The sequence below is a fragment of the Monopterus albus genome, unplaced genomic scaffold, assembly GCF_001952655.1.
Source record: "Monopterus albus unplaced genomic scaffold, M_albus_1.0 scaffold4.1, whole genome shotgun sequence".
Taxonomy (NCBI): Eukaryota; Metazoa; Chordata; class Actinopteri; order Synbranchiformes; family Synbranchidae; genus Monopterus; species Monopterus albus.
Genome location: NW_018127884.1, coordinates 5,716,673 through 5,732,857, shown reverse-complemented (window position 1 = coordinate 5,732,857; position 16,185 = coordinate 5,716,673). Strand labels below are relative to the sequence as shown.

At 41.1% G+C, this 16,185-nt stretch overlaps 1 protein-coding gene across 5 annotated transcripts in view; it reads left to right on the top strand.

Annotated features, from left to right (window-relative positions):
- The window catches only part of mical2a (microtubule associated monooxygenase, calponin and LIM domain containing 2a), a 31,605-nt gene extending 16,136 nt beyond the window's left edge, over positions 1–15,469 (top strand). For 2 of the 5 annotated variants that reach the window (XM_020605019.1, XM_020605012.1), the window contains exons 6-22: positions 227–382; positions 736–836; positions 1,121–1,378; positions 2,758–2,873; positions 3,002–3,128; positions 3,215–3,305; positions 4,096–4,243; positions 6,251–6,450; positions 7,153–7,241; positions 7,425–7,493; positions 7,586–7,720; positions 8,104–8,205; positions 9,867–10,121; positions 11,813–11,920; positions 12,952–13,132; positions 13,219–13,295; positions 13,386–15,468. In XM_020605019.1, coding sequence (XP_020460675.1) covers positions 227–382; positions 736–836; positions 1,121–1,378; positions 2,758–2,873; positions 3,002–3,128; positions 3,215–3,305; positions 4,096–4,243; positions 6,251–6,450; positions 7,153–7,241; positions 7,425–7,493; positions 7,586–7,720; positions 8,104–8,205; positions 9,867–10,121; positions 11,813–11,920; positions 12,952–13,132; positions 13,219–13,295; positions 13,386–13,790 — 2,618 coding nt within the window. In that variant the 3' untranslated portion in view covers positions 13,791–15,468. Of the gene's footprint in view, positions 1–226; positions 383–735; positions 837–1,120; positions 1,379–2,757; positions 2,874–3,001; positions 3,129–3,214; positions 3,306–4,095; positions 4,244–6,250; positions 6,451–7,152; positions 7,242–7,424; positions 7,494–7,585; positions 7,721–8,103; positions 8,206–9,866; positions 10,122–11,812; positions 11,921–12,951; positions 13,133–13,218; positions 13,296–13,385 lie in introns of all 5 variants that reach the window. The other 3 variants (XM_020605026.1, XM_020605036.1, XM_020605046.1) reach the window with 3 other exon arrangements.
- Positions 15,470–16,185: the final 716 nt, after the last annotated feature.

Here is a 16,185-nt window from a genome sequence, read left to right as displayed (position 1 = left end):
TTCCTGCTGCTTCTTACAACTCATGGCTTTTGTTCCCTTGGCTGTGTGAAAGCTCATCTTGGTAAGCAGCCTCTTATCCTAAAACAACTGCCTTGCAGTTATGGTTTAATTGGGCAAGTTGAGCCAATAGTTCTGGTTTGCTTGGGAAGATCAACATTGCCTTCTTTCTCTGTTTGTCTGTTTCATTCTATCTCTTTCTCCCTCCCTGTGTCTGTTCTTGTTCCAGGTTTCAAAAGGAAGGAGTTCAGGGGTAAACTGGCCATTGCCATCACAGCCAACTTCATCAACAGGAACACCACCGCAGAGGCCAAAGTAGAAGAGATCAGCGGAGTAGCCTTCATCTTCAACCAGAAGTTCTTTCTTGACCTCAAAGAGGAGACAGGTGGGGAAAGAAGCGCTGTGTGGCTGAAGCGCTATGCTTTTTGCTGGCATGAAGTCCAGGGGCCGCAGAGAGTGCTACATACAGAGAAAATATGTGATCAAGAAATGATTCTCAGTCACGTGGCCTGTGTTTTTGTTCTGTTTGCTCTGAGTGAAACCACTGAGTATTAATCTAATTATTTAGGGGATTGGCACAGAAGTGTGTTATGCATAATAAGACTATGATGGGTTCAAGTCAGTCTCTCTAACTTTCCTACAGCATTTCAAACAATTAGAAACATTCACCACTGTGGGAGGTCTCTTTGATGTGCTTTATTAATGGTAGCCATATTGAAACCATATAATTTCTTGCAGGTATTGATCTGGAAAACATTGTGTACTACAAGGACAACACACATTACTTTGTCATGACTGCCAAGAAACAGAGCCTGCTGGACAAGGGAGTTGTCATTAATGTAAGCAGAACTTCTTTAGATCAATTGTCCAGATTTGAATCCCCCGAATGTATGGGGATGTGGCAGCACTTAGGAGGTCTAGACCCATATCAGTGTATCATGACCACCACCTGCACTCATCTTTTTTTAAATTGTATCTATTTTGATATACAGCAGGGGTTTTATTTAATTTCTGTGTGCACCATTACTAAAAACAAACTCTCTTTTATAAATTAATCTTGGTGTTTTTGAAATGCTAAGATCAGACTTGCTCTGTGTGAACCTCTGATCGTCATGCTGAACAGGATTACATAGACACCGAGATGCTGCTGAGCAGTGAAAATGTCAACCAGGAAGCTCTTCAGTGCTACGCCCGAGAGGCTGCTGACTTTAGCACCAACTACCAACTTCCCACACTGGATTTTGCCGTGAACCACTGCAGCCAGCCAGATGTCGCGATGTTCGACTTCACAAACATGTATGCCTCTGAGAACGCTGCCCTGGTCAGGGAGAGGTTTGGACATCAGCTGTTGGTAGCCCTGGTTGGCGACAGTTTGTTAGAGGTAAGAGGAAGCAAGCTCTGTTGTGTTAAGTTACCTCACTTCAGGTGAGTTTAGGGAGGGTGCAGAGTTTTATGACTGCATGAGAAAAGAACCTGGTAGTCGTGGCTGGGATGTTTCCTCCTGCCAGATGCTGCAGAGTGAAGAGTCTGAGAGTGAAGGATAGGGTCTGTTCCTGTTCCAGTGCTGTATGAGAGCTACTCTACCTGGTCTGTAAGCAGACCAGTTACTATTGAGGATGTTACCAGTAGTCATTTGCCCATCCTGTACTCGCGCCCTGTCCCCTCAGCACACGTTGACAGCACCTCGGGAGCACCGGGACATTTCCTGGTGGCCTGATGGTCGTTTGGCCGGCCGTGAACAGTCAACTTGACCCGTAATAACATACAGCAAACCAGGAGTGACTTGACAGATCTGAGTCCATGCATCAGGCACGACTCTCACACTGACTGCAATGTCAAAAATGACATTGTCTCTCTCAGCAGCACACGTGACAACTGTATAGTAACCTCCTTGTCGACCGATAATACTTTAGACAAGTCGCCAGGCAAAATGGATGGTTGTCATGTTCAGCAGAAAAGGAAAGGTAGAGCAAAGAGGGAGAGAATGAAAAAGAAATGGCCCTTGCCACAGACATAACTAAATGCTGCAAAATAAGCAACATATTGACCAGTAAAGGACCAGGTCAGTCAGAAACACTAGACACACACTAAACACACACAAATATGTCCAGCACAGCTAGATAAAGGTGTGACACATAGTTTGCAATTCTTATGTCTTCATGGCAAAGAATGTGACATAGCAGTCTCAAATAGTAAAACATGGTAAACCTGCTGCTGCACTTGACAACATTTTGTGTTTATTTTGTCCTGTTTCCTTAATGAACAGCTGTGAGTTAACACTGTAATCTACAACTTAGACTTACTTAAGTTGTTGTAGTGTGTCTTAATGTGTGTGTGAATTTTTTTGATATGTTTGGTGGTTGAATATAAAATTCAACTGAACATTTGAACTGACTATCTTTATTATTATTTTTTTTAATGATGTAGGCTGAGTGTTTTGTGCACCTAGCCTCTGTCATTTAATTGGTGCATTTCTAGTGAGTTTTTGAGGGTTTGCCCATAGCCCACCTGGAAAACGTAGTAGCCTATTCAGATAGGCTACTTGTTGACCAGTCCCAGATTTTTGTGTTTTGTAACCTCAAAAACATTCTTAACAAACAGCAGATGAACACAGTGGCCAAATAATACCTAGTCTGGTATGCATTACATGAACAAATAGGTTTAAAATTACTGATCAAGTGTATTGCATGAACAGGGTGGCCTGGGTTGGGGTGAAATTCCCGGCCTGAATAATTTTTTCGGCTATGTGTTCCTGTGTAGCCCTTCTGGCCAATGGGGACAGGTTGCGCCAGAGGATTCCTGGCAGCCTTTGACACAGCCTGGATGGTAAAGAGCTGGGCTCAGGGTCGGACAGTCCTGGAGGTGCTAGCAGAGAGGTACACACACACACTGTTATTTGGAAATATGTGTGTTTTCCAATTTAAATCACTGTGTGCTGTTAAAAAACCACTGCCTGTTAAAGTGATAAAAATAACACCAATCATGTTGCATTATGTTTCTATAGGGAGAGTATTTATAGGCTGCTTCCTCAGACAACACCAGAAAACATTGCCAAAAACTTTGAACAATACACCATAGACCCCGGGACTCGATACCCCAACTTAAACTCCTCCTGTGTCAGGCCGCACCAGGTTAGCAGAAGTACTCGCTCTGACCATATCAGATCACCATCTGATATGGAATGTCCTGATTGCAATCCTTTCATTTCCTGTTTCAGGTGCGTCACTTGTACATCAGTGCAGAGCTGAATTCTTCTTCTCTGGAGCGTGCTGCTACCATCCGTCGGCCTGTCAATCTCTACAGACGAGGTAAGTGTTACAGGTACTGGCAGATTCCAGTATGTTGTTTTGATGAGTGAATCTCTGGTTCAGAGCGTAACCGCTGCTGACTCTTCTCAGTTATTTAAAGTAGCGATCTGACGGACTGATAGTGCAGTACTTCTGTTATTTTGAAAGTATCCTCAGGTGAACATTACAGCCTACATTTCACCTTTCCTTTTTATGTAACAGAAGTAGTAGGGAACCAGAATTCATCTCAGTTTAGGGAACAAGTCATGATCTGAGGTTTGTCTTTGCATGTGGGTTCATTGTGAGGAGGAAGCTTTGAGAGAAGAGCTGCTGGGTTATGGCAGCAACAGTGAAATGCATATCTTTAGCACTTTATACCTGTAAAATGAGCCGGTATTTGAACTAAAGAAAACAATCACATCATTTTGAAATACTTATGTATCTGATGTGATAAAATTTCTGAGGCACAAAATAAAATTAGTTCATAGTTCTGGTGAGATTAAATTATATCTGTGTTGGGAAATAACACTAAAGACGGAGCTCTCGTGAGGTGCGTGTTCAACTGAAGTAACTTGAATCATTCACCCAAGGCAGCAGGGAGGTACATGTCCAGACAGGGATATGTGCATATTGTACCTCAGCACCCATTCCCACCATTTCTCTCCTAACTTTGCTTACTGGCACGCCATGTATTGCTCTGTCATATCATACTAAACATCCTGAGGGTCTAACCAGATGATTTTCTAACATTCCTGTAATAAGAATTTGCTTGTTTTATTGAAAAATATGACTTTCCATGTTTATTTTATAGAGTCAGAGATCAGACCAGCAAGGCTTCTTACCTGGTGCCAAAAACAGACAGAGGGCTACAGGAATGTGATGATTACAGACCTGACGTCTTCTTGGAAAAGTGGTATTGCCCTCTGTGCCCTCATCCACAGGTTCAAACCCCAGCTGATGTACGTAACACACACCAGAGTATCAGTTTCACTTTTATTTGTATAGTGCCAAATCACAACAAAAATCATCTCAGGGCATCTTACATATTCAGGTCTCGACATTATTATTATATGGTATCAGTAACAGTCTGCAGCTCTCTCATAAAACATCTCTACATGGTGTTTTACATGACTGCATAAAATGTAATGTTAGCAGGAGTGCAACTGTGTACATTTCTCACATTGAGTATTTTGCCAGTGAGTTCATCAACTTGACTAAAACTTGTTGCTACAGTTAACGTGCTGGAGCTGTGGAGAAAAACAAGTCATCTAGGACTTGGTGTGCTTTTATACCTACTTATAGGTCAAAATCCTCCTTAAAAAAACAGAAACCCTGCCATAGTTTCCAGCCTGGCACAGCATGGAATTAGCCAGTGCAACTGTAGATTTCTACATTCACAAATCTAATTATAACCTCTCACTCTTTAATTATCACCTACATACCTCGCCACATGCCAGTGCAGTTTCATGTGATTCTTTAAGTTGCCAGGAACCGCTGGCATTTCCCCTCCCTCCTCCATATGTATGTCTGTCAGCAGAGCAGAAAACAAAGAGAGAGCCTCTGTGCTTGCAGAATAACACCAAGGTTTGTGCGTGCTGCTGCTAGGCTACTGCTGTCTTCTTTACATCTGATAGAGTCTGCACACTGTCAGTGTAGGTAGACATGTCAGAGCTGGTTTCTCCTCCCATTAATAGTAATTTGCTGCCAGTTTCTTTTGCAATATGAGAAATCAATTCTTCTACAGGGTTGAAAATTCACCAAGTAAGATAAGTTTCTGCGTGAAGTCATTCCATTGTGCTGACGTTAACAGTGTTCATATCAGTGTGCATATCATCTTACACTCTGGTCACTGTCAGTGACCTACATGTAGGAATGAAAGCCACTGTTAGGAAACATTTTCAATTACTGACCTCATGGCTACATTGTTCTCATTGCTCAGGGCATCTTTAATAGGAATAATACTCAAAAGTTTGCATTTTCAAGCCAATAAAATGTTAATAGAAAATGTAATAAAAAATCTAATGTTCTAATGTGTGCGAAAATATAAACCAGATCCAGACAGAAAGAAATGGACAGCTCAGGATAAGTCAACATAAAAATTGCAACACTAATATAGGCTGGCACAGCTGCTTTGCCATGACATATGTAAAGTTAAATGACACGAAAACCGAAGTTATAGTGTTTGGCCCGCATAACTCTGGTGATTTTCCCCCAGTTGATTTGGGTTGCTTAGAACGGTACGTGCAGTCGACCGTTACAAACTTGGGGGTTAAAATAGAATCTGATTTTAGAATGGAATATCAGGTGCATGCAGTTGTACGGGCCAGTTTTTATCATCTCCGGCAGCTGGCAAAGGTAAAGCCTTTTCTTTCGCGGCAGCATTTCGAATCAGTAATACATGCATTCATTAGATCTTGTCTGGATTATTGTAATGCGCTATATTTTGGGCTCAGTCAGACGTCCCTTGCCCGCCTTCAAAGAGTCCAAAATGCTGCTGCTCGTCTACTGGTTGGAGGGCGCAAAAGGGACCATATCACACCCATTTTGGCTTCTCTACATTGGCTGCCCATTCTCTGTGGGGGCTCCTAAGTTGTGGAATGCATTGCCCCTGTACATTAGGCAGGCCCCCTCGTTGTCCACTTTTAAAACTTATTTGAAGACTCATCTGTACCGTTTGGCGTTCGGACCAGTATGAGCCTCTGTCTTGTTGAGCCTTTTTTGTTTTATGATGGGTGGTTGTTTTAGTGTGATCCTGTTTTACTGTTTTGTTTATTGCTTCTGCTTGTCTTACTGTGTTTTAACGGGTTGTAGTGATATTGTCTTAAGCACTTTGGTCAGCTTCGGCTGTGTTAAACGTGCTATATAAATAAAGTTGATGATGATGATGATGATGATGATGTAGCCTGAATCTGTTCCCATCTCCTTACTCTATGCTTGAATCTGTTCCCATCTCCTTACTCTATCAGAGATTTCAACTCGTTAAATGAAGAAGACCATACTGCAAACCTGCAGTTGGCCTTTGACATCAGTGAGCGGGAAATTGGGATCCGAGCGTTCACGTCTGTGAAGGAGCTGAGTGCCGGCGAGGAGTTGGATAAGACTAAGATGATCACCTATCTGTCCAAGTTCTATGAGCTCTTCCGTGGAACACCTCTACCTGCATCAGGTGCTGTTGGACTCCATTCTTCTCTGCTTTTCTGTACTCGGCTCTCCTTAATGTGACTGGACTTTACTCTGTGTGTCTCTACTTGATTTAACGCTGCTCTGCTTTCCTCCCTTGGCTCGCTACACTACTTTGCTCATCTTGATTGGACTCTACTCAGTTCTCTACAGTGCTCTGCTCTATTTGCTCTGCTCTCACACACCTTTTTATAAGTTATAAACACTGAAGCCTGTTGTTATTAATGTGCTGTTTTGGTCCATGTATCACATGACTAAAATGCGTACTAACAACAAAGAACTGAAATTTCTATTTCTTTTGGTTTCCTGTGAGAACTTGTGTGTGTTGTTAGTCATGTGCAGTGGCATGAGAGGAATGTATATTTGCACCAGACCTGTGGACTTGAGCAGTCTGTGATTCTTCGGAACATAAGAACAAATGCCTGTCTGAACAGAAGGACTATCTCATGTTTACCTATACTATGTTGTTGTGTTTAACTCGTGTAAATGTTATTTACCTTCCTCTGACTTGCAGCTGAGGGCTGCAGTAATGCTTAATTTTTTTTTAATGTAACGTTTCCTGTACACAGAAATCTTTTACTTCCAAATCACTTGCATAGCTTTCCTAACACACAAGAACATAATGTATTGCTATTATGTGACATTTATGATTGTTGGAAAACTAATGCAGTCATGTGTTATACTGCAGGTTCCAGAGGAGTGGATGAAAACAATGAAGATTATCCATCTAAGGAAGTCAGAAGTAATAATAATGTGCCCAGGAAACGGGTACCCAAGGTACAGTAACTCCCCGCTGAAATGTTTACATCTGATGTGTGTTTGCCTTGAATTATCTTTAGTTCCAGTTGAAGTGAAATTTATTTTAAATGCATACTGGTGAGAGAGTTTGATTCAAGCAGCTTATTGCTGGTTTGAAGCTCCTCTTCTTGGGACTTTTACTTTTCTTGCTCTGTACTTTAGGATGAAAAGAGGTCGGACGGTACAGACCCCATTCACAAAAGGAGGCGAAAGTTCTGTTGTTTAGAGGAGGTTTGTAATAAACCTCTTCTTCGAAATTAAACAGTATGTGGGACTTCTATAAATTACTAAGAATACTAAGCCTGTTTTTTGTCTCTCTTTAGGCCACCAATCTGTCCAGTAATGGTTCCTCAGTCCGAGATGGACGGGAGCCCACAGAAAATAAAGTGCGTTCAATGGCTAGTCAGTTACGGGCCAAATTTGAAGGCACACCCAGCTACACTGTGCGCAAAACACAGGTAAAACACACAACGAAGTGTTTAATGTGAACCTGTAGATTTTATTGCATTTTGTTTTATTATACTGTAGTGGGAACACTGTAGTACTGTAAGCAAGTATATTGTGTAGGTATGTACTGTATATACTTCATTACTATATGAATGTATTTATCTATCTGTAGGAAAATACTTTTACATTTCTTCCTGATTAGAGAAAGTTACAATTCTTTCTTTTTCACTGTAAATATGGTTTAAATTTAGCTTGTTGTGAGCTGGAGCTTTGACAAAACGTTTCCTTTCGCTAATTTTACAAAGTCCTCTGTTGCCTGTTATTTCCAGCATTTAACCTTTTCAGCCTTTTCTATCTCTGTTCCTTTTTATTAATGGTCTCTGCCAAACCTCAGTCAGATTGTGAGAAGTCCTCCCTGCGAACTCGTGACCTGACTGAGAGTCTGCACGTTAAACTCAGGCCTCCGGTCCCACCTAAACCTCCTCCTGAGAGACAGGTAGTCTGGAGCAGTCGGACTGCATTTACAAACTAGTGACAGTCTGTAAAGTCTCACATGAAAGGATATTTGTATGCTATTTGTATGCCTGTTATCCCACACATACAGTACATTTGTAAGCCATACTCTATATGTGCATATGCCTCAAACACATATATAAACCCATTTATAAAGCTCAAATGATATAATATTTAAAAGGCCCTACCAGTGGTTTTACATTTTTTTAGTCCTAGCAAACAGAATATTCACAATGGATTACTTATGCAAGTTGATTTTCATGCTGTGCTGGCATGACCAACATTGCCAGTAGAAATCCAATCAAAAATCTTGCACTGTGAAAATAGTTTACATCAATACAAAGTATTTGTGACTGACAGTTAATGGACAGAAGCCTACAGCTGCAAGAAAAGTAATGGCACTGTTTGCAGTTTCCTGGTATTGGTCATAAAATGTGATTTGATCTTCACCATCCATCCATCCATCCATTTTCTTCCGCTTATCCGGGACCGGGTCGCGGGGGCAGCAGTCTAAGCAAAGATGCCCAGACCTCCCTCTCTCCAGACACTTCCTCCAGCTCCTCCGGGGGAATGCCGCGGCGTTCCCAGGCCAGCCGAGAGACATAGTCCCTCCAGCGTGTCCTGGGTCTTCCCCGGGGCCTCCTCCCGGTGGGACATGCCCGGAACACCTTCCTAGGAAGGCGCCCAGGAGGCATCTGAAACACATGCCCGAGCCACCTCAGCTGGCTCCTCTCGATGTGGAGGAGCAGCGGTTCTACTCTGAGCTCCTCCCGGGTGACCGAGCTCCTCACCCTATCTCTAAGGGTGCGCCCGGCCGCCCTGCGGAGAAAGCTCATTTTGGCCGCCTGTATCCGGGATCTTGCCCTTTCAGTCATGACCCAATCCATCCTTCCCTCACTCGTGAACAAGACCCCAAGATACTTGAACTCCTCCACTTGAGGCAGGAACTCTCCACCAACCTGAAGGGAACAAGCCACCCTTTTCCGACTGAGAACCATGGCCTCGGATTTGGAGGTGCTGATTCTCATCCCAGCCGCTTCACACTCGGCTGCAAACCGCCCCAGTGCACGCTGGAGGTCCTGGTTTGATGGGGCCAACAGGACAACGTCATCTGCAAAAAGCAGAGATGAGATCCTGTGGTCCCCAAACCGGACTCCCTCCGGCCCCTGGCTGCGCCTAGAAATTCTGTCCATAAAAATAATGAACAGAACCGGTGACAAAGGGCAGCCCTGCCGGAGTCCAACATGCACTGGAAACAAGTCTGACTTGCTGCCGGCGATGCAAACCAAGCTCCTGTTGATCTTCACCAAAGTCACAAATATCAACAAACTCAATATTTCTAAGCTGATAAAAAAACAAACTGTCATGATCTTTCATATCTTTATTGAACACACCCATTAAACATGCAAAGCGATAGTGGAAAAAGTAACCAATGACCAATGTATGCAGAAAGCCAGGAAATTTCAAACAGTGCCATTAATTTTTTTCTTGTGACTGTATAAAACCACCCATTTAGTTCTTTAAATGGTCTAGTGCCTCTAAGTGAAGGGAAAATAAAAATTAATTCAATCCTTACTGTTTGGTTGCTTGATGAGAAATCCTACCACAGCTCACATATGTACTACTGTATGTTATCCCTTTCAGTTTGAACTCAGTATCAGAAAAGCAGCTGAACAGTTAGTTCGTCAGCCACCAAAGACACTGCCCAAACCGCAGCTTCGGCCTCTATTCCCTGTAGTGAAGCTCAGACATGTTGATCAAACGCATGCTGAGTCGAAGCCCCAGCCTGAGCCTGACAGTGCAGACCCTTCCGCTTCTTCTCTCTCCTGCCATTCAGCAATCAATTTCATGTCAAGAATCCTCCAACGCCTCAGGGAGGTGGACGAATACGTCTCTGAGGTGAACACTATCTCCTCCTTCATATTCTTTCACTTCTGTCTTCTGTTTTCTTTTCTGACCTCTTTCTAAACCTTTGCTGCTCAGTCTGTGCCTCAAGAAGGCCCGAGAATAATTGTTGATTATATACCATGCTCTGATTATACATTTAGGCTTGTGTAATATGTAATCAGATAGTGAAGTCAGCCGCTAATTATCCAACTGACGAAGATGGCAGGAATAGGCTTACAGATTTGGCACAAGCTGAGACAGACACATATGCATTATTGGCCAGTATGAGTTAGTGTGGAACAGGTCGGCCAGGGCCCGGCCGCAGACACAGCCTTACATCTTCTAATGGGCTTTTTTGATTATTCAGATTTTCCAAAAGCCTGTCTGTGTTGGCTCAGATCAGCACTGCAAAATTGGTCACCTTACCAAGTAATTTTTTTTTTTAGTCTACTACTGGAGTTGTTTGTTGAGAAAATTTGCGATGACTGTGGTTTTAAATGCAGTTTTTATTTTTAAAAATATAGCTGAAGACACAATGTAATTCTGTTCCAAACACTGCCACAATGATGGGTTATTATAATATTATCAGTTAGCCTCAGTAGCATCTTTTATATCCATGTTGGTTAGTCTGAGATCTTGATTATTGTTCTGCTTTGTCAGTGCAGCTTCTCTGTGTTTGGCATTGTTGTGATTTCTGGGATTTTTTTCTTCTTACATATTAAATCTTTTACAGTGTTTTCACAGAACATATAGGAACAGGAGCTTTATGAAATGTTACATGTTGCTGTCAACTCTTTTTGTTGATTGAGCCAGGAGGTAAATAACTTAGCTTAGCACAAAGACTGCAGCAAAGGGAAACAGCCTCACTTTCTATAAATCTCAAGTACACCTACAAAACCTGACTGATTAACATGATCTGTTTCATTTGTATAGTCTATATGACAAAAATGTATGACTTTAAGGGGAATAATGTGCTATAACTACATTTTAGCAGTAGCAGTGACTTGCCAGTCTTGTCTCCTTGAGGCTGTTGAAATGCTGCACAGAAACAGTTGCAGTGGGATAAACTGTTGACTTTAGAGGTGCTAATAGGCAAATTAGCTGTTTCTACATGCTACCTGTATTTATGCTAAGCTAGGTTAGCCGCACTGTGGCTCTAACTCCATTAGATATGGGAGTGGTATTGATCCTTTAATATCTCTAAGTTGAGGTCCTCATAATTTTGTGTAAATAATCCATACTGCCACATAGCATGTTTTAATCTTAAATTGAATGATTTTTTTTTTTTTAAATTAATGTACTTTGACTCTCTCAACACTTCAGTATATCATTTATTAATGTAGATATTTTTTGGCCGAACCAACCTACTTGTCTCTGATTTCTGTGACTGTTTCAGTTTTCGGTTCCAGTACAGCATCCACATCAAGTGGAGTGTGAAATTAATGTAATAAGGCAGCCTTCGTTCCTCACACAGCAAAGTTATTGTTCTTCTCCTGACAATACACACTTAGATGTGACATGCTGCTTCTTGATGGGAAAGTAAAACAGAAAGGTCTTCCATCATTTAACTAATCAGAGCTTTAGTTTGATATTAGTCACCACACAAAGCTTCACATTTGTTGGGAGGAGAAAGTGTCCCACTGTACTGAGGACATGAGATTGATGTCTTTTCTTTTGTCCCTGTGCTCCGTGTCATCCTGCAGAAAAAAGCTCTGACACAACAGACTAGAGAGTTTCACACAAAGAGTATAAAGGAAAAAGCTGTTCACCTTAGTGGGCTGTTCTCAGGAGACAGTTCTGCTGAACACAAGGTGACAATCTCAAGCTTGTGCTTTGCATTGTCTGTCCTTCACATTGTGTTTACTTGCATGTGAAAACACACCATGTTTAGGATTACAAGTTCACAAGAATTAGTGATATGGAAGAAAATTATAAACCTTGTATGTCGACTGGTCTGAATGTCAGAGTTCTTTTTAGTGTGTAGACACACACACACCTCCCTTCCTTTAATATACAGCATAAGAAAAAAATATTTTGCATGAGAGCTTTTACTTTGAACTTCTGTTTCCAACATTTTGCTTTTAATTACCAGCACTTGTCACAGCAGACAAGTTCGAAGCAGCAGAATGAACGAAGCAACTAATAGTGTACTAGTATGATCCATGTTTTGTAATGTTTGGATCAAATTAGATTTCTGAAGAGCAACTGGGAGTCTCTTTAAAGATAGCAGCTTTTCTCATTGAGCCGTGCATGTTTATCCATATACATCTATAATCCCCTGTCTATAATTTTTGTACTTGCTCTCAAAAAAATTTTCCTCTTAGCTCAATGCAAGGAAGCAAATGAGTCTGTGGTCTCACTCAAAGACATTCAAGAAGTGATATTGACAAGAAAAGTTTTGATCTTGGTGGAAAACATTCATTATTGCACTTATGTGTGTTCCTTATTTTGATGCCAGTTTCTCACTTTGTCTCCTCCTATATGCACTACCCACCTCTCTTTCTCCTGAGCATGCCAACACCTCCAGCAGTAACTGACTGAAGTTTACATGTCCAGCAAAAAGTCATGTGAATTGACCAGTTTCATTTTAAGGTTGCAAAGTCATAACCATAAGAACTTTTTAATGTAATTTAGTTACAAGGCAAAGAAAGAAAAAAGAATAAAATAAAATACAGGTAAAACAAGATTAGGTTTATGTAAAAAGTTTTAAAATCTAGCACTATTTCAGTGATCTGTTTTAAATATTTAGTTAATAAGAAATAATCACTGAAAAGCAATCTGTATTAGCTTCAGTTTTAATGAGGTGTGTAACATTAGTGCTCATTTTCACGTACTTTCCCAGGGTGGCTCAGTACGACGAGCATTCCCTCCTTTGGGTGACAAGTGTCACTCATGTGAGAGGCGTGTTTACATGATGGAGAGGGTCTGTGCCGAGGGGCTCTACTTCCACAGGGAGTGTTTCCGCTGTTCGACCTGCAGCTCCTCTCTGAGACAGGGCATGCATGCTTTCGACTCTGGACAGGGTTTGTATCATCTGATGGTGGAACCACATACAGTACAGTTGGCTTTGCTTACATACTTTGTCCTGACATTTGCTGTAACCTTACAGGGAAACTATACTGCAAACTTCATTTTGATCAGCGTAACAACGGGACAAACCTGCGGAGGACTCTCTCTCGCCACACAGTGAGTAACTTGCACTTCTATTCATCCCATGTTAACAATATTTAATGTGAAGGGTTTTAACTTCTCTGTCTGTTACATCCTATGTCTTAGAATCTTCATAGAGCTGAAGGTCAGGAACGATGTGTTGCTGATGGAGAAGGCTCCCAGTCTAGCAGCACAACAGACCTGCAGAGTCAACCTGCAACAGGTACCTTCAGCTCATTCATAAGGAAACAGCTTAGGGGGCCCCTGAGTGTGACTCGTGCTGTGTGTAACACCCCCTGGTATCTATCCCGCTGTGTGCGTAGTACAGCGCAGGCCCTCACCGGCCACCTGAGGAACAACGCCCAGGACTATACATTTCTGTATGAGCTACTGAGCATGAGCTTGCCCCTGCTGTTCATTTTACAAGAGGTACTACTACAGATGTACATAGAGGCTGTGCCTGATGGGCCAAGCCCTTTGCAACCTCTGCTGCTGTGGCTGCAGGAGCATATTGCGCACAGGCTCATTTAGACACGCAGCTGTTCACATCTGACCCTGAACAATATTCCAAATGTCATTAAATCTGTGACTGAGTTGTGCATTAGCTGGAGTGTTCTTGTGATATTATCATTTGCAGCTGTGCACAAGCACCTTTTTATTGTTTTTCCTTTTATGCTGATACTGTAGATAGATTTGCTCCTAGTGTGTTGGATGTATTTGTGCATCAGCCAAAGAAGAAACACTGTAAGTTGCTCTTGCAACTGTCTGTAGTTTACTAGAGGGGGGCAGGACAGTTTTTCAGATAATGAAAGCTGCACCAGATCATTTTGCAGTAGGTTTGATGTGAAAACTATGCAGCACTAGTTGGGTTAAAATAAGTAAAATGCAAAGGATAATAGTAGTTAAAATCCATATCCAATAAAACAGGCCACAGTGAGTGAATTAAGACTTGAGACTGTGGAAATGTCCAATCATCACTGCTGTAGAATTTAACCTGTAACAAGCTGTCTTGGAAAATGGATCCTGCAGTTAAATTTCTTAACTCAGGTTACGACTGACTAACTTGATGCACTTTATCTTTGGAAACTGCCTTGTGGACGTAGCAGGAAACTGTCTCATCAGAGAACAGCCTGGTCTAGTGTTAATACTGATCACCAGGCATGTTTTCTCTACACTATGCAAATGTGCTCCTGCTAAATGTTTTTAAAATTTCTGTGCAGGTATGTGTGTTGTACACACATTTGTTTTTGTTTTTTTTAGCCCTGGCCTCTTTGTTTTCTTTATTGAACAGTTTTTATTGATTTTCTGTGGATCACACCAAAGAATCTCTTGTTTAATGCTGTGCTAGTTCTCCTTTGCTGCCATCTACTGTTGACTCCTAGAAAAACCATGAAGGCAAAAAGCAACACCCTGCCCCCTTCTCCCTGTAAAACAGAACTAATAACTACATGTCAAATAGTTGATTTATGGAGTATTTTCTAATTTGCTGTAGACAATAGAAGCTGGTGAGCATGCTGTTTGGATGTGCTTGCCACTCTGGCCTTAATTTTAAAGCATGCTGTTGGAAGATCAAACTTCTTGACTTGACTGGAGTTGCTTTCTGTTCAAATACACTATCTAACACTGCTTATGAGGCATGGTAGACTCAGAGTATTTTGTTTAACTTAAAAAAAAATTGAAGTGATATTTGCAAAAATATCAGTCATTATTTTAAATGTTCACAGCATGATGTGCTGGATATGCAATATTATGTTTGTGCTTGGTTGTCAGCAGTGTAATATTTTATGTTTAATTGCAGAATCTGCTCCGTGTAATATGTCTCATTTACAGTGCAGTACAGGTGACAACTTAGTGTGTTTTAAAATACCAAAGAACTGTTTGGTGCATTTGTATAACATAAGTTATGTTTGTTTAAGAAGACAGCAGTTGCCAAAGCTGTAAAATGGACAATGGTGTCAGCATGCAAATATCTTCATTATGAATGTCAGTATTTTGTTTTGTTTTCATAAACATTTTCTACTTTTGTGAATTCAGCTGTTTTTCTTTATCATGATATGATGCATCTTAATCTTGTCTGTGTTTTAGATCCTGTTTTTCTTTTCCTCCCTTCAGCTGAAGCCTTTTATGAAGTGTGTGAAACATCTGGATGGTTAGGAGAAATGACATTTTGAAGGTGATCACCTGCACGTGTAGTAGTTATGTGGCTGCTAGTAGTGATGATAAATAACTGACGCACAGCATCTGAAATGACTTAACAACATTTACAGTGCTGAAATACTTAAAGGTTGTCCTTGGAAGCAGCGCTGAGTTTTCGCAGAACTAAGTTAAAAGAATGGCTTCAGTGTTAATCATTGATTCTCAAAGTGCTTTAGGAGTGAACTGCTACAAATTTAGCTTGGTTTGAGGCACCTTAACTGTTTCACACATCTCAGAGTTTGAATAATTAATCCATGAACGAATAATGAAGTGAAACTATATGGCAGTTCATTCTGATTATTGAGGCTAGTGCAAACAGGTAAGGATAAAAAACAAAAAACAGAAGACTTTATCCTAACCTAGTTTTCATGTAATTGAAAGCCTTCCACTCAAAATATCAACTTTTCAGAACAATTTCAGCAAAAACATGTCTGACAACTGTAACTATTAACCAGTAATTAACCAAACGAACCGACTGCACAACATCCATGCAGTAGATGTTGACTCTCAGAATAGTCTCCCTTGGCAAATGAGTCACTGAGTTATTACAAATATGTAGACATTCATAATTGCAGTTTTCTGAGTACTTCCAACATGTATTTTAGAAAACTATTTTTCAAGGTCAAGAATGGCATTTCAAGCTTAAATTCAAAGCCAAAATCATGGGAAGCTATTAAAGTGTTCCAAAAAATGGAAATTTAAAAATCTGCAGATCAGGTCCATCTGCTAA